Raw genomic sequence first — 22,500 nt, forward strand, 5'->3', positions numbered from 1 at the left:
TTTAAGGTCATTTGCTTCTGATAACGGGTCATGGCAGATTTAAAACACTTAGAAAGTGTTGCCTTTGTAATTACGTCTGCAAATGGGTAGACTTTTAGTTCTTCCCTGGTAGTAAAGACTATAAACCGCAGGCGCTGTCTCACAACCCTTTGATGTTCATTGATTCTGTGGAACATCAGAGAACATCCACACCATTTGCAAGGAGTATGGCATGGAGTTCCCTATGTTGTGGTCCGTCCTTGTAAAAGGGCACATTAGAGCGAGTTTCAATCGATTGTCGTAAAACCAAAACCGAAGTAATTACTTTGGCCAATCAAAAAGGACGGAGACAAATTATCTAGTAAACCAATCAAAACTCGAAGTAATTACACGTAGCCAACACAAAGCGCAGGAAAACTTGCACGTGCTAGCCATGATTGGTTTTGGTTTCACCTCTCATTTGTCTAAAAAGTGGCGAGAGAACTTTGAACAAATCATTCAGTAAAGTAATGCAAAACCAATGCAATTCGCTTATTACTTGCGACACTCAATTGAAAACCGCTTTATAGTGATTTGGCACTTAATTAGCTGTGTTGTGCAATCGTCACCACACCAGTGACGGGCACATGAAGCCTGCCGCACACGGTGAGGAAAGAGCTGAGCACTGCCTCGCAAGGCGGTTTGCTCAGCTGTTTTCTCACCGTGTGCGAGGAACTTTTGGTGAGAAATTGGCCTCGCGAGGCCGTGAGGAAAAAATCAAACATGTTTGATATTTTTCGCCTCGCGAGGCAAATTTCTCATTGTGTGCGGCCATCGTGAGAATCGAGTTGAGCTTGCTCAATGAAGCATCCAATAAAAATACATGGCATTCTCCCGTGACTACAGTGACGTCGGAATTTGTTCCTCCGACACCATCCTGAACCGCTGGAGTCACGTGAGTATGCCATGTATTTTTATTGGCTGCTTGATTAAACCAAGCTCAGCTCGATTCTCACGATGGCCGCACACATTGAGGAATTTGTCTCGCGAGGCCAAAAATATCAAACATGTTTGATTTTATCCTCACGGCCTCGCGAGGCGAATTTCTCACCACAATTTCCCCGCACATGTGAGGAAACGGCTGAGCAAACCGCCTCGCGAGGCAGTTTGCTCAGCTCTTTCCTCAAGTGTGCGGCGGGCTTGACTCAACTAAACTAAGGTAATATTCTAACGCTGCAATGAACTTGTTCTATCTCTTGGATAGCGGGAAGGCCAGATTTCCTCAGAAAAATCTTTTTTAATCTTCTGCGCGCATACTTAGAAATTACTGTTTTTGTGGCTTAATGAACTTTTGCTGCTAACGTAGGGGTCCAGGGATGGCGCAGTGCCTCCCAATAATGTGGCCTGGGCTCGATTCCCAGATTTGGCGTCATAATTTATGTGGGTTGAATTTGTCGGTTCTTTACTCTGCACTGAGAGGTTTTTCTCTGGGTACTCTGGTTTTCCCCTTTCCTCAAAACCAACGTTTGATACGGATTGCGTTGATTTATTGATTTCAGTTTACAGTGTCCCCCAATTAGTGCTCCAGCGCTTGAAGACTAAACACCTTGAAGTTCCTTTCCCTCCCTTTGCCCTTCTTCACTTGACAGTAAAAATAATCTTGTGGGTTACTCTAAATGCCTTGTGCATGGTTCTCAGCATTCTATCTCTGTCTTCAGGGTTACGTGCTTCCCCGGTAGCACGATATGTTAACAATCACTCTTAGACAAACGGATTGACTCAAAGCTTTGGGGAAGAAGTCAGTGACATACACTGAAATCATCATTTCATTTCCTAGGGACATTATTCTTTTATGCTACATCTATGTATAGGAATTGCTCTATTACCACCACTCACAGTTGTATTGTAGAGGATACAGAGATACCAGAAAACATCATTTTCCCTTATTTCCGGTCCATTGCTCTTAACTTTCGTTTTCGTGTATTATACGAGTTATCGTGAGTCCACTTTATCAATCTTTAGTGGGAAACATCTTTGTTGTCCTTTAAGGTGGTGATATTGGATGAGCCCACCAGTGGAATGGATCCCTCGTCTCGGCGCCTTATGTGGTCATTGTTACAGGAAAAGTGCAAAGACAAAGCAATTCTGCTTACAACGCATTTCATGGATGAAGCTGATATTTTAGCTGGTAAAATTCTGATTTCGCCATACGTAGATTTCGGACTGTTGCTTATGGTAAACATAGCCTGACTTATTGAGGTCCTGTTATTTGGTCCAAACTTGACAAATTTATTCGATCGTCTGGATTGTTGGACATTTTTAAAAAGCGCATCAAAACGGTTAATTTCACAACCCTGCCGGACAATCCTTGTAAAGACTGTCTTTTATGTACAATTAACAAGTGTCTGTTATATATATTTCTCATTACTTACACATGTACCTATATTTTATATTTTTATTTTTTATTAGTTAGTTAATCGTAGTTAGTTGTCTCCAATATTTTTTATTAGTGTACACTGTCCGCGAGTGATTTTTGACACAGTAATAAAGTTCTTACTTACTTACTTACTTACTTCCGTATCCTTGCCTTGCACCTACGTCATTGACAGCCATGTTGGTGTACTGAACAATGGAGAAAAAGTCTTTTGGAAATTTGGCTCTATTATTATGCAAAACGCGAGTGACATTTTGCTTTTGTTTTGTACGCCAACCAAACAACCTTACAGCTAGTAATGCAGTAACTGGCTGACAGACTTTTTTTTAATTCTCTTTTACAGATTACAAGGCTATCTTGTCCAAGGGAAAAGTTCGCTGTGCTGGCTCATCGCTGTTTCTTAAAAATCGCTTTGGGATTGGATACCATTTGAAGTAGGTTAACGTCTGTGAAGTTGCATCTCGCCTTGTATTTGCAAACTGCTTCCCGGGAGGGGGGGGGGGGGGAGGGAGGTTATGTGCGGCCCCAAAGGGTATGGTGTATTAGCTACACCAAGCTACTCTAAAAATCCGAGGGTAAGTAAAGATGTATGTATGGTCGGGTATTGTTTGTGCATTCAAGTCTTGAATTGGGTATGTTTTTTCAAAGAAGCTACTTCTTCATCATTAGGCGATGAGACCATCAGCAAAAGCCCTTTTCAAATTATGGCATCAACGGTGAAACGGCGGAAATAGATCTGAAACAGGGTATCAAATACTTGGCCAGGTCTGAAATAGGGTTGGGAAAATTGCAGATTTTGGTCTGAAATAGGGCAAAGGTTACAGGAACGGGTCGCATACCCCCACCCAGTTTTTCTGGGAGTGAACCCCCAAATTGAAGATAGGGTGCGGTTCTTTGGGGTGATCCGAAAAAGGATCATTGATCCAAGATCACTTGGATCATGGTGCATCAAAGGAACCGAAGAGTCCATTCCTAGAGTGGATTCATCGGTTCCTTTGATGCACCGTTGTCCAAGTAATATTGGATCAATGATCCTTTTTCGGGTCATCCCAAAGAAACGCACCCTATCTTCACTTAAGTGAACAGTGCACATTGGGCAGGTCAAGTGACAAGTCGATGGATGGTATAAACTTGAACTTAACAATTTTGAGAGGATCTACTAAATTTGTTAGTGTCACTCACAGTGGTTTCAATAAGCACCGACAGCTGAGGAAGAGTGTCGAGTACTTTACTAATAGAAGTTGCCTACTTTTCCCCCCTAAAATGAAGTAATTAAAGACAGATTCTTTCACCTAAGATTAAAATTCATTTTGACAGTGACAACAGCTGGTTACGCTACTCAAAGCAATTTCCTTTAAAGCCCTGTGTCAGCGAAGGACGGGCAGGTACAAAAAACAGGTCTCTCTCTTATCAACACTGAAACAAACCTGGACATTCATTTAAGCTAACCTTAGGCCTAAGGTTAGCTTTAATGAATGTGCAGGTTTTTTTTTGTATTGATAAAACAGAGACCCGTGTTTTGTACTTGCCGGCGAAGGACGCGTTAAGTTGTTAGATTGGAACAGTTAGAGATGATGGTTTTCACAATTACAAAATGATCTTATGTTATTTTCGCTGCCATCCATTGCTTTTTTTCCAGCTTCCTTTTGAGTTGGAAACAACGGTTCTTATATTATATTCGGAGATACCACCTCTGTTAGTACCCGAAATGTTTAGGTCACAGAGCCAACTAGGGCGATCTTTCTTCCTAAACTTGGTGGACCTAAAAGGAGGATGGTTTAATTTTGCAGCATGGCGCTGGCAGATGATTGCAACACAGACAATGTGACCAAGCTCGTTCAAAGCAAAGTGCAAGGTGCGAGCGTCATACGTCACCATGGCAAAGAATTGGCATTTGCGCTTCCTATGCAGCAAGTATCCAGTTTACCAGGTAATTTGTCATACTGATTTCATGCCTTAAATCCCTGTATGACTTTTATAACGTGGCAAGCAAATGCGCACAATCTAGTCAAGCATCACAGTCTTGTTGAGCATGGTGATATTCAAGAATGATCATTGTGTAGCACTGTAACTTAATATCAACCTTGTGTGGCCGAGCTCGACAGGTATGTCCAGAAATGCTCACAATTAGATGCACGCAGATTATGCATGATAAAGGTCTCGACTTGTCCCCTTGATCTTCTCTCCAACTTCAACCTCACTCGTCTCTAGGAATACGAACAATAATTATTGACCTCACAAAGCGTCCCCTGAACTCTTCTCCTCATTATAAGTCCAGATAAACGGCTTGAATACAAATAATGCCAGCTCCAATACTTACCTTATTGTTGGAAATAGGTAATGAATGCCTGGACTGAACAGGATGCTTCGTGTTGCATATCATCGCTACAATCTTGGTCATTTTAAATGGAGGGGGGGGGGGACTAATTTTTCATTTTAGTCTGTCCATAAAGCGGTTTTCAATTGAGTGTCGAAAGTAATTAGTGAATTGCTTTGGTTTTGCATTACTTCACTCAATGATTGGTTAGAAGTTCTCACGCCACATTTTCAACCAATAAGAAGGAAAACCAAAACCAATCGTAGCTCGCGCGTGCACATTTTCCGCGCTTTGTGTCGGCTACGTGTAATTACTTCGAGTTTTGATTGGTTTATTGGATTCATGTCTCCGTCCTTTTTGATTGGCCAAAGTGATTACTTTGGTTTTGGTTTTACGACACTAGATTGAAACTCGCTCTAATTATAGGCGTGATCCAATTGCGTGTATTTCTGGTTGTACTTGTGTGCTCAACACGTCGAGGAGATTGTAAGTCAAATCAGATCAAATAAAAGCAGTGCAAATTCAATGTTGGGTTTCCATGAGAGGGGAACACCGGTATACCCAGAGGATAACCTCTCTGGACAGAGTAGAGAACTAATAAACTCAACCCACATATGACACCTGCTCCGTCTGGGCTTTCCAGTGCCTGTGAAAGATACATTAATGATACTAGAGGACAGGGGAGTATGGGGGAAGATTATTTAAGTTATGGCTTTCTCAACAGTAGAGACCTCAAATACAGGAAAATGATGCTCACATGAACACAGTTCTCGTATGTCTGAAAGGCATACTTTTTGAAGGGTTTCAGGGCTCACATACTCCAAAGCATCCATGAAAGAGGAAAAAGGCATTGTTTTTGTGATACCCCATTTGTAGTGTGGATGGATGGTAAGAGAAATTTCTTAGCAACTGAGAGTAACGTAAAAGCTTTGGCGAATTAGACAAATGTACTCTGCGTCTTTTAAACAACATGCATTAATTTTTTTTGTATAACTTTTTAAAAAAGTAAAAGAAATTAAAAAATCATTGTGGATGGGCCTTTAAGTATTGACAGATCATAACAGTTCGGAAAGCCCAGAGCTTTCATGTTCCAGGCAAATCTGAAACATTTCTGTTCCTTCTTTGAAGATCTACTTAAAGCTCTTGAAGCTAACAGTGACAGTGCTGAAGGATGCACTGCTCCATTATTGGGTGTGACCAGCTACGGTGTCTCGATGACAACGTTGGAAGAGGTTTTTCTCCAACTAGAAGATACAAGTGAAGAAACTGAAGATACAATGGATGAACTAGAGGTTGAAGGTTTTTCTAGGATTTCGTAATTTTTGTTTGTTATATTGTTGAGTGTGGAGAAAATTGTTTGAAAGAAAGCAAGTTTCCCAAGACACTAAGATTTCCAAAATTTTGGGGGAGGACAGAAGTTGTTCAATATTTTTTACAACAAGGACTGTGTTTAAGAAAGCGATATCATCAAGTAAATTTTGTCCGCCTGGGGGACCCATCCTAGTCACAACCTAATGAAGTCGTCTTCAGCCTCAATGCCATTTATTGGCGAAGTTACTGTCAGTGAGTACCCCACCTTACAATGGTGGGATTACTATTTGATTGATTTTTGTCTGCAAACATAGCGTCACGGTGTCGTGTCGAAATGATCCCTTGTTTGATAAGACTTAACTGAGTAGAGTGTAATGTGAAGTGCTAGATTTCTACCCCATATGAACCATGTGAGCGTTAGCCCTACTAATGGAAATGGGCCCACAGAAGGACAGAGAAAAACTCTGACCAGGGTGGGAATTGAACCCACGACCTTCGGGTTAGATCACCGCTGCTCTACTGACTAAGCTACAAGGTCAGACGGGAGCAGGCCGTAATCCTTCCTTGTACTTGTACTTGTGTGTGCCCAATCCCATTAGTAGGGCTAACGCTCACATGGTTCATATGGGGTAGAAAACAAGCACTTCACATTACACTCTAATCAATTAAATCTGTTCAAATATAAGTGCTTCACGGCCAACGTTTGCAAAAACGTAATCCTTCCTTGTACTTGTACATGTTCATTGCCGTGACTTTAAGATCTTCAGTTCCCACGTCCTGCTCCCGTCTGACCTTGTAGCTCAGTCGGGAGAGCAGCGATGATCTAACCCGATGGTTGTGGGTTCAATTCCCACCCTGGTAAGAGTTTTTCTCTGTTCTTGTGTGGGCCCATTTTCATTTGTAGGGCTAATGCTCACATGGTTCATATGGGGTAGAAAACAAGCACTTCACATTACACTCTAATCAATTAAATCTGTTCAAATATAAGTGCTTCACGGCCAGCGTTTGCAAAAACGTAATCCTTCCTTGTTTGATAAGCTTGCCTGATGACCCTTTTCATTGACATTGTTACTTGAATGCGGGTAGTGTAACTTCCGTCGGAGGTAAAGTTTTATGAAAACATTGTATTTAAAGGGTACATCTTTGCATGATGCCCGTGATGTGGATTCCCTTACCGTACGAGAAGGACCAGCAACCGTTTCAAGCGCAGTTAACACGTCAAACATTGCAGGACAGGAACTTAATAAACCTGAATTAAGACCAGACTCACAGAGACCTGTTTGGAAGGCAAAGCAGCAACTTATGGCTCTACTAAAGGTAGGTTAATATAGTTTTTGCTGAATTAATCTAACTACATTTGCCTCACGCAAAGGATACAGCAGATCCTTTGGATCTCCTGTAAAAATCCTTGCATTGCCTTTTAGAGGCCTTTAATATTAACAATCTGAAAAATGACAGAAGCCGCAACCGTATTTGCTCTGCAAATAAGTTCTGATTGATAAAACGTTTGAGGGAAGAAGATATTTGATACAGCGTCTTGGTACCTCTTTCGGGATGAAAGTACTTTAGGCCTCACCCCAAACTTATAAGCACCTGTGGGGAGTTTCCTTGGGGTGCTTTTCCCCATTTAACCATTATGGTTGTGGCAGTGCCGTTTCCATGGGCATAATCTTCGCATTGACTCCCTATTTATCATTGCCTTTCCTGTTTATTTTACAGATCCGCTGGATCAACACAATCCGTTATCCAAGCAAGCTTATTTTTATGGTCATCCTTCCTCCGATTCTTGTGATCGTTGGTATTGTTTTATCGAGGCAAATGAAGAAAAAGGGTGATAACGGTCCCAAATCTCTCCACTTAACTCCAGATGTGTACCTGAAGCCTGGAAGTGAAGAGAGTTATGCCACGTTGGCCTTGCTTCAGAATGCAACAACTCATGCCATTGGTTACATCATAGAGTATTTTACGGATTATAAAGTTGGCACAGAATTAGTGTCCAACATAGGCGGTGTGCTGAATAGTTCATTAAGTCAGATTTACAATTTGGGTTTCATCCTTCGCCAGTTCCCTGCAGCGTCGCATTTGTCCCAGTCAGGTGTAAGTATACCTTATATTTCGAAAATGGCCTATTGCTGGGCAGAAATTCTAGGAGCACCGAGAGGAAAACAGTTTATGTCATTTCAAAAACAGACCCATGTCTTTCATTAGCTAGGTCATGGGACATATGACTGCCACCCACTTCAAGTGACATATTGTTTGGGACCCACATTGAACAAACGGGAAAAAGGCAAAAAGAGGCTTCATGAAAATGAGATATCACTCATTAAGCTGTAACATTTTTCCCCAGGCTGCAGGTTTGAATTCAAGCTTTTTGTTGAGATACAATGACACTACAGTCCACTCCGTGCCCGTTGGGATCAACATCTTGGGATCCATTCTGCACATGAATGCTTTGAAGAGCCTCAACAAAACTCTCTTCCCACTGGAGACCACCCTTCTCCCGTTTCCTAGCCTGAAGCCCGAGTGGACATTTGACTCTACTTCCTTTTCTGCAGTCCTAATCATTGGCATGGCATTGACTTTTATCCCAGGAATGTTTGCCATTGAAGTTGTTGCAGTAAGACAGGTAAGTGAGATTTGCAAACAGCACTGAGTGGTTTGCCGGTTTCAGTCGCTGAGTATTTAGAGCTGGGTAAAGCACTAATAGGGTTTCATGCCTAGGAAATGGTCATGGAATCTCTACTGCGGTGTTATGCCTTGAGAAGCCTGTCCTAGAGTTTTAGATGAGGGAAGAGGGAGAGATCTCAAAGCGTCATCAAAGCCAAGAGTCGTAAAATTAATCATTTCACTTAGTTTAACACGTTCTTTTACCTTTTAAAGTCAATTTTTGAATAGCATGGTGCTTTCTATCAGCAAACCCGTATGTTAACGAGACAAAACGTCAACAATGACGTCGTCGAAGATTCGCGTCTATCAGAGAGATTTTTTGTCATTAAAGTGCTACTATGTCCCGTTTTAAACGTCGCCTTTTACATGTGCCGAATCTAATGCAAATGAGCGAAAACTCATTTGCATTAGTTCCGTAAGGCTGTTATAGCTGGGGATTGCTTTGTGAGGCAGGGCTCTCACAACCTCTCGAAATGCTCCCAATGGCGTGCGACTCTAAGAGCCTCTGTCAGCTAAGTCCAACTTCCGGCCTCCGTGTGGCGGAACTGGCACCACCGACTGGAGAAAGGACGAAGGCGAAGCCACTGGCGCCTTAAAACCAGTTGCCCAGGATAGATGGGGCTCTTAGCCTATAAAGGCAGCCCATCTAGGGGAAGGTAAACCGTGATTTCAAACCTCCGTTGCCTTGCAGCTATACCTGATCTCAGTAAGGCTTCAGGAGTAAACCTTGAGGACAAATCCGGAGAAGAGCCCCTAAGGCAGGTGGCAGTTGCTCAGCGCTTCCTTCCGGCAGCTTCTGCAGTGGAATTAGCCCCAAGTTGTATTGTTTCGTCCTTTCCTTTGGACCCAGCCACTAACACAGAGAGGGGGACACTGTCGTAGGGCAGCCCAGCGTTTCTTTATCTTCCCGCCCGGGCCTTAGCACAAACTAGAGAGGGCACTTCAGCGGCGTCATAAGACTTACCCGTTCTAAGCTCCGACTGATTGGCATAAGAAGGAGCGGCAGGGGTCTCTTCCGATGATGGGAGAAGCCCTCGCAGCTTCATTGGGTTGCTACCACCCGCCTCAAGCTGGGCAGCCCCCAGCCAGTTAGGTGCCACCCCGTCATTGCTGGCCTGCTCTACTGGGTGCGTAGAGCTTAGGGGACCCTCCAGGCAAGTGAGCAAGTACTTGCACCAAGCAGTCAAAAGCAAAAAACTACGAAGACTCCAGCTCTTCGAATCACAAGCTGGAACATTCGCACCATGTGCCCTGGTCTCTCCGCTGACCTTCAGCTAATGGACGACTCCCGCAAGACCGCCATCATCAACAAGGAGCTGGCACGACTCAGCATCAACGTTGCCTGTCTCCAGGAAACCCGGCTGGCCGACAGTGGGTCACTTATCGAAAGAGACTACACCTTCTTCTGGCATGGCCTGTCCCAGGACAAGCCGAGGCAGTATGGTGTAGGTTTTTCCGCAAAGAATTCACTGATTGCCACCACAGACCTCGTCATCACTAGGAGAGCGGACCTCAGCAGTGTCCTCCACACAAGAAGCTATCACAGCGCTGACTGTGACACGGACCACTCGCTCGTTGCAAGCAAGGTCAGGATGAAGCCCAGAAAGATCCACCATGCCAAGACCAAGGGTCGCCCCCGCATCAACATCTGTGGCACTTCCGACCCCGTTAAGGCTCAGATCTTCGCTGACAGCCTCCAGGAGAAACTTGCTGCGCAACAAACAACCAGCAACCCGGGTGCCAAATGGTCTCACCTCCTTGATGCCATCTACGACTCAGTCATGGCTGCATTCAGCAAGAAAGAACACAATAATGCTGACTGGTTCGAGGCTTGCTGCGAAGAAATGCAGCCAGTCATGGAGGCCAAGAGGAAAGCGATGCTGGCTCACAAGCAGAACCCTTCCCCAAGCACACGCGACATCCTTCGAGCAGCTGGTAGCAAGGCCCAGCAGACCGCCTGCCACTGTGTCAACGAGTACTGGCAGAACCTACCCGGTATGCTCCAAACTCCAGCTAGTAGCGGACTGTGGCCACACAAAGGGGATGTATGAGAGCATCAAAACTGCCACCGGCCCTATAAGCGTCAAAAGAGCCCCGCTCAAATCAAAGACTGTTGAGGTCATCACTGATCAGAGCATGCAGCTGCAGCGTTGGATGGAGCATTATCTCGAGCTCTACTCAACCCAGAACATCGTCACAGACACTGCCCTCAATGCTCTGCCTGGGTTGCTAGTCCTAGAGGAGCTTGACAACACGCCAAAACTGGACGAGCTCAGCATAGCCATCGATGGTCTCCCCTGTGTCAAGGCACAGCTTGGGAAGCAAACCATCCTGCAACCGCTTCATGAGCTCCTCTGCCTGTGTTGGGAGCAAGGCCACATCCCCCAAGATATGAGAGATGCCAACATAGTCCCCCTGTATGAGAACAAGGTTCACAGTAATGATTGCAACAACTATCACGACATCTCTCTTCTTAGCATCGTTGGCAAATCTTCACTCGGGTCTCGCGCGGGTCACCTTGACCCGCCTGCGGAGCCTTGCTTCCCAAGTCTACCCCGAGTCATAGTGTGGCTTCAGAGCCGGGAGGTCTACAGTGGACATGATCTTCTCCCTCCGTCAGCTGCAGGAGAAGTGTCTAGAGTAGCAGCAGCCATTCGTCCTCGCTTTCATGGACTTCACCAAAGCTTTTGACTTGCTGAGCAGAAGCGGGCTCTTCAAGATCCTCCAGAAGATTACTGCCCTCCAAAGCTCCTGGCGATCATCACCTCCTTTCACCAGGACATGCAGAGTACGGTCTGCTTCGATGGGGCCACCTCCAATGCCTTCCCAGTCAGCAGTAGAGTAAAGCAGGGCTGTGTCCTCGCTCGAACCCTGTTCGAGATTTTCTTCTCGATGCTGTTCCAGTGTGCCTTTGTAGACTGTACAGAAGGTATCTACGTCACGACGAGGTCAGACGGCAAACTCTTCAACATCGCCAGTCTCCAAAACCAAAGCTTACGTGGTACTCATGGGAGCTGCTGTTTGCAGACGACACTGCTTTAACATCCCACGGTGAGGAGTGCCTCCAACATCTCGTAGACAAGCTGTCCCACGCCTGCAAGGAGTTTGGGCTAACGATCAGCCTCAGGAAGACCAACATCGTGGCGCAAGGTGCGCCATCTGCAACAGAGACTGCCACTCCAGGATCGGGCTACACAGTCTTACAAGATCCTGCCCAAATCCCCAGCGCTAACCATCGCCTCTTTGAGACGAGGATGCCACTACTACTACTATTAGATCCGGCACATGTAAAATGCGACGTTTAAGACAGGCCTATGATCAAAAAACCATTTCCTTTTTTTCCTTCAGATTTTGAAAGTGTGATTGCTTAACGCTTGACTGGCAAAATTTTGAGCTTTGATTTTTATCCAAAGGCTGTTTATTTTGAGTGTAAGTTTTGGATTACTCACGTTCAAAACTGACCGATTGGACCTCAGAGGGTTCGATCTAAGGAAAGGTGACGTCATTGACTCAGCAGCTTAAAATTTCAGCGTGTAAACACAGCTTTTCATATACGCAAAACAGTTTAAAAGTCTGAAATCCGAAACTCCTGTCTTGCATATTAATTCAACCGAGTCTTTGACGTCATTTTCTCCTCAATCCAGCTTTCTCAAGATTTTAAAGTTAGTAATGGCAGACCATTAAAGAGGAAAACTCCATTTAAAATAAACAGGTATCTTTTTTAAATCAAGGCAAAACACTTGGGTCACTTGGTGTTTAGTTAACATAGTTTTGACATCCAAAGAAAAATAAAAGCTGGTTTTTTGGTCATAGTAGCACTTCAAATATTACTCAATGAAAGGATCTGATTCGTCCAAGCCATTCTCTACTTCGAATTAACTATTATCAGTAATTCGTAATTTGCTCTGAATTTACTGTTATCGTTAATTTAGAAGAGTGAAAGCTTGATTTGGTTTATGGGAAATAGTCATACATTTTTAAAAGACAACCCAAGTGTATGGACATAGGACTCGACCTTAAGAATGTTGATTAACCTGTCACCTAACCTAACCACTGGACTACCACACCACAACTCGGCAACAAACAATATTAAACACTGCAAAATATCGGTTATCAATTTGTTCACACAGCTCAACAATTAATTTTAAAATCAAAGCTTATGCCTAATTAATCTAGCAAAGGCCTAATTACTCTTCAGCAGCGATATTCTATGCGAAACTTTAAAAGATGTTTTTTTTAGAGAGTGTTGTCTTGATCCTCAGTGGTGAAGCGGAAAGAAGCGGTTCCTATTGGGTAGAATCTCCGGGTTCAAATCCAATTCCAATTTTTTGTTTTCCTTATTTTCTCTGCTACCACAAGTCCTGGGACACAGTGTCCTAAACTAACGATAATATTAAATTCAAAGCCATTTACGAATGAACGATCGGCGATAATTTAGAGAAGAGACCATGTTAGATAGATCCTGAATGAGATTTGAACACAATCCTTCAGATTTATTATATGGCAAGCAATTCTCAGGCTATATGGAGCACTCTGATTGGCTGGTTTTCGGTCGGGATTTTACAGAACGGACCATTACCATGGAAACGAGCCGTTTCCTTATTCAGTTTTCTCTGTCCCGGGAAATTCAAGTTGAGCGAAACACAAAAGTTTTTAGAAAGCGAAATTTAACTTTAACAACAGTACTATTATAGCAATTGGAATTTAGGTTTACATGTAAAAGCTTACCATTCAAAGTTCTCTCATGGAAGAGGAAGATTATTATCATTCACCAAACGGAAAAGTGTCCGATCGCTCAAAGAAACGATGCCATATAATACAACTTACTAACTTCACTTTCTCGGGATCGTCACAGTGCTGGCGAATATGGGCCCTCGGTCTTTTTTGTGCGGACCTCGCGCACTGGCACGGCCTCGTGCCAATATTCCCCAGTACGTCCCTCGCGCCCGGGTACTAAGAAGTTAAAAATCACCTGATGCAAGTATCCAACACGTCTTCATGTCGCTATGAATTTCAGGACAAGCTCCGCCATATCCTCCGTGTATCTGGAGTTTCATCATTTGTTTACTGGCTGCAATTCTTCATTGCTGATGCCATTATTTTCCTTCTTCCTTGCATCCTGTTGATAATACTTATAAAAGCTTTCGAGATCCCATCACTGAGCCCCGCCCCCGCCATCGGCTGTTTGGTGGTAGCTTTTTTGCTGTTCTTACCCAGTGCAATCCTGTTCGCCTACGTGTCTTCGTTCTTGTTCAACAAGTGGGACACCGCTCAAGGGATTATGCCACAGGTTTTTAACATAGTAAGTATTGCTGTTGTGGGTTTCAGCATAAATAAAATGACCTAAATATCTAATAGCCTGCTTGCATGTTGTAATTTGTTTACGTTTTCACGCACGAGATTCGGTCGCCATATTGGACGGGTGGAATTCGGGAAATCTTGCCCAGACTTATCCCACGCGCTTCCAAATATGGCGTCTGATACATGTTTCGCGGCAAGAACAACATCTATCGCCTGAGATTAGGCTCAAGATCTAATTAACATCCAGTAACTTGAGAACAGCTGATAATCAAGGTAATGAGTCGAAATCTTTTGTGACATTATGACTTCTTGAGAACGAGCTTGTGGAACAAGAAATTCATTCAAAGAGAAGTTACCTTTTAGGCTTTAAAAAGGCACACTTAGTCTAAATAGTGCACGCCAAATTAGATACAGACCCAAATTTTCTGTAGCATCAGGAAGTGTTCCTGTTCTAACTAGCAATTTACAATAATGCATTTAACCTCTAGTGTTTCCAGAAAAAGGTCTGAAAAAGTCATCCAAAATTTCTTTCTGTCAATCTCTCGCAGTAAATTTGGAAATCGTGTACTCTGATCGCCGGCAATGGAATGTCCCATTCGGGAGTTTTTGCTGACCACTGGAATAAACCGGCAATCAACCGGTATCTGCCTTTAAATGGTAAACAGCTACACTCAGAAGGATGATTCGTGTACATAGGTCAACGGGTTTTTTTTTTTTTAATATGGGCTATCTTTGGAGGGAACATCCCTTTTTTGACACATTATATGCGTATGTTCAATATCCCATAACAGACAACAGTTGAATGATTCCAGCAATATTTCCCTTCCAGGGTGCTTTAGTTCCATGGTTAGCTGTGGTATTAGTGGACACGATATCCAGTCCGGATACTGCTATGATCATACATATCGTGTGCGTGTTTCTTGTGCCGCCTTATCCATTGTTCGGAGCATTGTATTACATCGAGCGTGTAAGTACTGTTGATGTTTGCCTGAATTTCCTTCTTATCTTAAATCTTCCTCAAAAATGTTTGGACACTTTAAACTATTTTCTCTCGTAAATGCACTAGAAAGCTTCTTCACCTGTTTCGCCCGCTTTCCCGCTCCACTCACACAGTGTTTGTTTAGGTACAGTAGAGTAATTTATCAATCAACATTGAATGTGTGGAGTGTGGGGATTGTTCAATAGGCAATGAAAGCACAAAGCCTCGATGCCAATAAAACCTCATTCTATGCTCCTCCAGTCACAATAGGCACTAAATGCTCATCACGTTCCAGTTTAAGGAAAATGCTCCAGCAATAGGCGAGTTCAGAGTTTCAAAAAATGTGCACGCGTCGGTATAAAAGCAAGCATATAATAAAAAAATCCAAAAGATTTCTAATGCAAATTCTTTCAGCTATTTACCATAACGAAAAAAACAATAGACCTTTTTACCGATACGGCGGCCATTTTGATTTCTATTGTTTCGAATAGCTATTATGGGATGCCCAGGTGGAAAATTAATATGTATTTGCCCCCTGGGCATCCTATAATGGCTATTTGAAACAATAGAAATCAAAATGGCCGCCGTATCAGTAAAAAGGTCTATTATATGCTTGTTTTTATCCCGACGCGCACATTCGTTTCTTGAAACTCCGAACTGGCTTATTGCTGGTTTGTATGTGACGTCATGGTGGCCACGTTGCTTGGCAACAACAATAACCTGCCTGTCCGCTGGGAACTAAACTTTGCTATGATGCAAATTTCTGCCAATGAGAAATTGTATAGACCATTTCCGAATTCATCACTGCCTCCTCTTCAAGGCGAGTCGAAGTGCCACGTTTTTGTGATAGTAATAAGTTCTACTTTACATATGAATGAAAACTAATTTTCATGAGAAAAACTTTGCACTTAGACTCGCTTTGAAGACGAGACAGACATGAATTCGGAATGACCTATAGAGTATGTGCACAGCGGCCATATTGGAGGACCGAAACAAAAGAATGATATTCCTTTGGGGAATAAATGTTATTTTTATGCAAATATCTTTAATTGTTTTGGTCCTCCAACATGGCCGCCGTGCACATACTCTATTGTATTGTCAACCAACATGCCGGGCTTGTTACGGGAGTGAAAACCAACAATTTGCACCAGCAAATCCTAGCTCACACTTGTGACTCAAATAGGAACGCCAGTGAAAGCACAAATGCAAACCAAGTTGATACACAAGGAAAGTAGGATACGCAGAAGCCGATGCCGTTTGTTCAAGATGGCTATCCTCACTGATCACATCTCGGTATCAGCGTCGATCGTGGCGGGTTTATTGAAGGCTGGAAAGCCGGAAACTGGGTATTCCTCGGGTCGTTTACCATGCGTCTCTGTTTGAAGGTGGATGTAAACAAACCCAAACAAACGCACGATGCCTCACTCGCACCAGCTTCAGCTCGGCTCCCCCAAAGTTTATGAGTGGGACCTGTTTCAATTCATTGATATTCGGTGGCGGGGACAGGGAGACACTCATCCGTTATCACGCAATTGATAGTTCAACTGATCAAAATTTCTCTTTCCTCTTTTTTTTAGACGTACAGATTTAAGTCCATGTTAGTCACCTATCAAGGTGGTGCCCCTGAAGATGTGCAGATGACCGCAAGCGATTATTTCAGTTGGTCAAAGGACAATGGAATTCCAGTGTCATTGATAGCAGTAAGTTGACGACAGAAAAAACACAAGACTCTTTAAGGAGCTTTTAGAATTTGGGGAAATTGCGCTGGAAAGTCAGCAAGAACGATCTGTATTGGTTCAGAAGCCTTTTACCCATCGCTACAGAAAGACAATAATGAAAATAACTAATGTCCATAATGTTCGCTTAGTAAAATATATTCTATATACAAGGCTAAAAGTTAAAAAAAAAAAAAACAATTAAATTTTCAAACCAAACGTTTTCGGCTGTTTGCCATCACCATCCTGATGATGGCAAACAGCCGAAAACGTTTGGTTTGAATATTTTAATTTTTTTAACTTTTAGCCTTGTATATAGAATATATAAAAATAACTAATATTGAGTTGCTTCATCTTGGAACTCTAATCAAAGTCATCATGGAGGAAATAAATCTCTCCGGCCTTTCAGATTCATCCCTTTCCAGTAATCTGGTTTCCTTTTATTTTTTGGATGTAAAAGAATGACTTATTTTCGGTTGCATCATTTCAGCCTGTGGTTCACACCATCATATTTGCTGTGCTGGTTTTTATCTTGGATCAGCGAGACATTGGTGCCTCAGTAAAGTGCACATGTACCCACAGGTGAGAGACGTTAGGCGCTGTCCCGGCGCTGTGTACTTCGACCTGCTACAACTTAAACTCTAAAGAAGTGCAGAAAACAGTTCTACCTTCTTCGAGGAAATGTTAGCTGTTTTAAAAAAAGCACGGGAATTTAATAATTATAATACCAACTTTCATTCATTCATTTCAATGAAAGGGAAGAATAATGGACTCGGAGAGTCGATTTTGATGAAAGAGGAAAACCATAGCACCCGGAGACAACCCTCGGAGTCAAATTGAGATCCACTAAAACTCAGCCCACATACGACGTCATAGCTGAAACCAGGGCTGGACCAAGGTCGCAGAGGTGGGAGGCGCGGTTGTTAAGCGCTAAGGGGCCTCCCCTGAATTTAAACGGACAGTCTAGAGTACGGCGCTTGTTCAAAGCTTGGCGCCAACATGAAATGGTTTCCGATTTCTTACGGACTCAGATGTTGTTCAGCAAACAAAGTGAATATTTGGCTTAAGTTTCTCAATAATTGATTCCCAAATTTCGCGGAGGGTCTCAGGGATTTCGGCAGAATGAGGCGAATTTATAATTCAACTTATTTTCCTTTTCAATTTATTTTTTGGTTGCCAGTGAAAGATTTTATTCTTGACATGTACCCGAGTTATCTATGCGATTTGGTTATAAAACAAAAAAGAAATGATTGCGAAAGAAAATTTTAATGAGAGCTGACCGTAAAAGTCGTAAGCACCTCTGATTTTTTTACAGAAACAATAAAATGTTGCTTGACTGTCAGGCACGCACACAGTTCGCTTTTGTTGTTAGAAAGAGATTCAAACCTGGCTGGTACATCATCGCCGAAACGTCAGTCATGTACCTGTTGTGCCCATTCCTCTCTCTACCCTGAACATGTGTTAGTTTTTTCCACCAACAGCAACCAAAATACTATTGATCGCGAGCCAAGTTTCAAGAAATTGGACGACCTTGATTCTGACGAGCCCCAGGATGTGGATGTGAAGCAAGAGAAAGAAAAGATAATGAATATAGAAGGCAGCTCGACGGATATATCCTCATTCGCTGTTCTGGTTAAGGTAGGCGAAGAGAGAGTGGCTTCCTCTGTCCACTTAAGGCGCTGTTGCTGTGAAATGTTTCGTGCAACTTGTCTCGCAATGTTTTAGCGACATTGTGGTGGGACAAGTTGCGCGAAACATTTCACTGTGTAACATACCCTGCCACGGCCAAAATCGTTGCGAGACAAGTTGCAAGAGCCGTTGCCGAACGTAGAATTAAGTTCTACTTTCCGTGCAACTTGTCTCGCAACGATTTTTGCCGTTGCATGGTATGTTACACTGAAATCTTTCGTGTAACTTGTCCCGCCACAATAGAGCCTTTTATACGAGAGAAAATAAGCCGCGGCTTACATAAGACGCGAACACTCCGTATAAATGGTACAAAATCTACGCTTACGGCTTTCTCAAGCCGCGGCTTATCCTGGCCTGGGAGTTTATACTCGTATAAATAGTTCCTTTCGCGTATTATGTACGCCGCGGCCAGAGGAAGTCGCAGCTTATTTTCTCTCGTATAAACGGCCCTAATGTCGCCACAACATTGCGAGACAAGTTGCACCAGACATTTCACAGTGTAACAGCGCCTTTATATCCGGGAGTGTAGCATAGTGAGATGCGCGTCGTTTGGTGGACGATAGGGACTTAAAAGATCTTCGATGACGACATCGACGAAAACGTCATCTCAAAATATAACTTTGCATTATAGTAAGACTTTCTCGATTATTCCATCTCGCTCAGGTCGCACATTTTAGGCGACGTATCCTAAAAATAAATTGGCACAAGCGGTTCCAGAGTAGAAATGAAGAATGAAAAGTTTTAATTTGTATGTTCATGTTGTCGTTAAAACCCCACATGTGGTAATTTCACGTCGTTGTTAGTTTTCAAATTACTCTCGAAAGTAATTATGCGATTGCAATTGCTACACTTATATAGTGATTGGTTTAAAACTCTTGCGTCAGTTTATCAACCAATGAGAAGGAAAACCAAAGAGCCAATCACGACTTGCATGCGTGATTTTTCCTGCTCTTTGAGCCAGTTACACGGAATTGCTACGAATTCTGATTGGTTCATTGCGCTGTTTGCACCTGCTGTGATTGGTCATTCTGTCAGGTGTGATTGGCACTTTTTATTGACCGTTCAGACTAAGAACATTGGAAAAATAGAGTTAGCTGAAGGAGAGCTGTAAGGTCAACCCAAGTACGGCAGATAAAGAAGTAAACCAACAAGATTGTTGAGGAGTATTCCATTCCCTCAAGCTCATGCTGCATTAAAATTTTGAGTGTGAATTGACAACGCCTTTTCTTTCTGGTGATTCTGTGAAGATGTCGGTTAAATAGAGGTTATTAAGAGCTGTAGAATTCTGGCAAACGATTTCCACGCCTACTTTCATATTAAGTATAATTGAGGAGGGTTACAAAATACCATTTGCGTCTATGTTGCCGGTAAAATCCGTTGTCAGGTTGAATCCGTTTTTACCAAGGTTAAACTGTTGATCCCCATTTTACCTAGGTTGAATACACACCGCACTCAGATGAATTGAAGAAACTTTTGTTTGGAGCCTAAATTAAGCCTAGAGAAAAATTAGGGCCAGGTTAGGATTAGTTTTGGTTATTATACACGAATATCAATTGGCTTTTATACAAAAGTAAATAACGAAAAGAACTGTGTTGGGTTGAGCATGCTCGTCGCTGTAGTGCAATGGTGAAGACACAGGACTATAGATCTGGCCCCTGTTGTTCAAAAGGTGGATAACGCTATGCACCGGATAAGTCACTATCCATCGGATAGCGCAATTGGTTTTGCGCTGACTTATCCACTGGTTAGTGATTTATCCGGCGGATAGAGCTATCCGTCGTTTGAACCTGACCTGGAGGGTCCGATTTCGAGCACCGGTAAGTGCATTACTTACTATGTTGTAAAGTTGAGAGTGAATGGATAAGTGTATGAATACAGAAAACCGATAAAATGATACAAAAGATGAGATGCGTAAGACAGAGGGGAGGAAAAGGTGTTTTCAGTCCTTTTTGGGGGGTTGATGGCTGCTTTAAACTAGGTAAAGCGCGTATTCAACCTACGTAAAATGAGGATCACCGACGTAACCTGTAGGTAAAAACGGATTCAAACTGAGACCGGATTTGACCGACAACATCTACGTACCCTGCCGCCAACGCATTTTTCTAATAACGCCTCATCTCTCCTCTGCTCCTTATCCTGTACCGCTACATCTCGAATGGTATGCAAACCCGGCTCCACACCTGAATTTCTGCTTAAAAATGTGAAAATTGATATGCCTCAAATCCGAAGTAAGACGCTTTTTCTCGTTGTGCTGAATGGAGACGGTCAAAGGATTAAGAATATTGGGCGGAGAAAACAGCTCCTCAACGTGATTATCAGCCAAAAGCTCCAAAATAGCCCCGCCTCCTTCAGAGATGAGGCGTTGTTAGAAAAATGCGTTGGCGGCGGGGTAGATGTTGTCGGTCAAATCCGGTCTCAGTTTGAATCCGTATTTACCTACAGGTTAAGTTGGTATTCCTCATTTTACGTAGGTTGAATATGCATTGTTTCTTTTAGTTTAAAGCAGCTATCAACCGCCCAAAAAGGACTGAAAACACCTTTTCCTCCCCTCTGTCTTACGCATCTCATCTTTCGTATCATTTTATCGGTTTTCTGTATTCATACACTTATCCATTCACTCTCAACTTTACAACATAGTAAGTAATGCACTTACCGGTGCTCGAAATCGGACCCTCAAGATCTATAGTCCTGTGTCTTCACCACTGCACTACAGCGACGAGCATGCTCAACCCAACACAGTTCTTTTCATTATTTACTTTTGTATAAATGTCAATTGATATTCATGTATAATAACCAAAACTAATCCTAACCTGACCCAAATTTTTCTCTAAGCTTAATTTAGGCTCCAAACAAAAGTTTTTTTAATTCATCTGAGTGCGGTGTGTATTCAACCTAGGCAAAATGGGAATCACCACTTTAACCTAAAGCTAAAAACGGATTCAACCTGAGAACGGATTTTACTGGCAACATAGACTCTAATGGTATTTTGTAACCCTCCTCAATTATACTTAATATGAAATTAGGCGTGGAAATGGTTTGCCAGAATTCTACAGCTCTTAATAACCTCTATTTAACCGACATCTTTACATAATCACCGAAAAGAACAGGCGTTGTCAATTCACACTCAAAATTTTTATGCTGCATATTGTTGAAGGAATTATTGGGGAAATGGAAGACTCCTCGACAATATTGTTGGTTTACTTCTTTATCTGCTGTACTTGGGTCGGCCTTACAGCTCTCCTTCAGCTAACTCTATTTTTCCAATGTTCTTAGTTTGACCGGTCAATTAAGTGCCAATCACACGCCAAAATAACACCTGCCAGACGCACTACGCCTGCGCGTCAGCTACATGAGCTCACATATTTTTCACATGAGAGAAAATCGTTTGTTCGAAACAGTATTTTACAGGTTTGTCGACATCAGATTATAATTAGCACGATCGGAGTATGACAAGTTACAAAAATTTCGAGAAACAGGTTACAATATCGAGAATTTAGTTACACAGTATATGCACAGAGGAAAATAACAAAATTGTTACATAACAAAATCAAAACAAAGGACTACACGGAGAGGAAGAAAGGCTTAATGCTCCGCCTACTACATAAATTATTAAACGCACGTGGGAAAAGTGCTGTGCCAGGACAGCTGTACGATTCCCACTTTTACCAATTTACCATTCACCGCAAGGTGTTGGAAAAGTGAAACCTATGTAAAAGCCTTTTGTTTTTACATCAAAGAGAACCGCTTTCTCGTCCTGGAACCGAAAGGACAGACCAAAGAATGAAGTTGAGTTATTTGCAGGAAATACAGAAAAAGAACATTCTCAAATAGGAGAAGACATGTTTTGATCGTGGGTACTAAAGAGCAAATAGAACCTTAGAAACGAGTTTCTATGAGAAATTTGGTTTTATCAACGGAGTTGATAATGTAAATTGACCACCGTACAGGGATTCTAAAAGCTGATTTTTCGAGCGTTAGCCCTTCGTCAGAGCGAATCGAGAAATTATGGGTCGTGTGTAGTTTTTATAGTGGAGTGGCAGCTTCCGGCGCTATTGGTGGTAACATGGCAAAGTGAAAAATAGGATTACATTAGTTGAATGAAAAGCGTTCGTTAATACCGTGAGGATTA

General features: G+C 42.6%; 1 protein-coding gene across 2 annotated transcripts in view; it reads left to right on the forward strand.

Moving 5' to 3' along the window:
• The window catches only part of LOC138060049 (cholesterol transporter ABCA5-like), a 65,630-nt gene that overhangs the window by 12,842 nt on the left and 30,288 nt on the right, over positions 1–22,500 (forward strand). For both annotated transcript variants that reach the window (XM_068905732.1, XM_068905733.1), the window contains exons 9-20: positions 2,008–2,146; positions 2,736–2,826; positions 4,183–4,322; positions 5,838–6,001; positions 7,155–7,337; positions 7,740–8,117; positions 8,368–8,646; positions 13,705–13,989; positions 14,818–14,955; positions 16,545–16,667; positions 17,173–17,264; positions 18,164–18,320. In XM_068905732.1, coding sequence (XP_068761833.1) covers positions 2,008–2,146; positions 2,736–2,826; positions 4,183–4,322; positions 5,838–6,001; positions 7,155–7,337; positions 7,740–8,117; positions 8,368–8,646; positions 13,705–13,989; positions 14,818–14,955; positions 16,545–16,667; positions 17,173–17,264; positions 18,164–18,320 — 2,169 coding nt within the window. The remainder of the gene's footprint in view (positions 1–2,007; positions 2,147–2,735; positions 2,827–4,182; positions 4,323–5,837; positions 6,002–7,154; positions 7,338–7,739; positions 8,118–8,367; positions 8,647–13,704; positions 13,990–14,817; positions 14,956–16,544; positions 16,668–17,172; positions 17,265–18,163; positions 18,321–22,500) is intronic.

Source organism: Montipora capricornis, chromosome 8, assembly GCF_036669925.1.
Source record: "Montipora capricornis isolate CH-2021 chromosome 8, ASM3666992v2, whole genome shotgun sequence".
NCBI classification, from domain to species: domain Eukaryota; kingdom Metazoa; phylum Cnidaria; class Anthozoa; order Scleractinia; family Acroporidae; genus Montipora; species Montipora capricornis.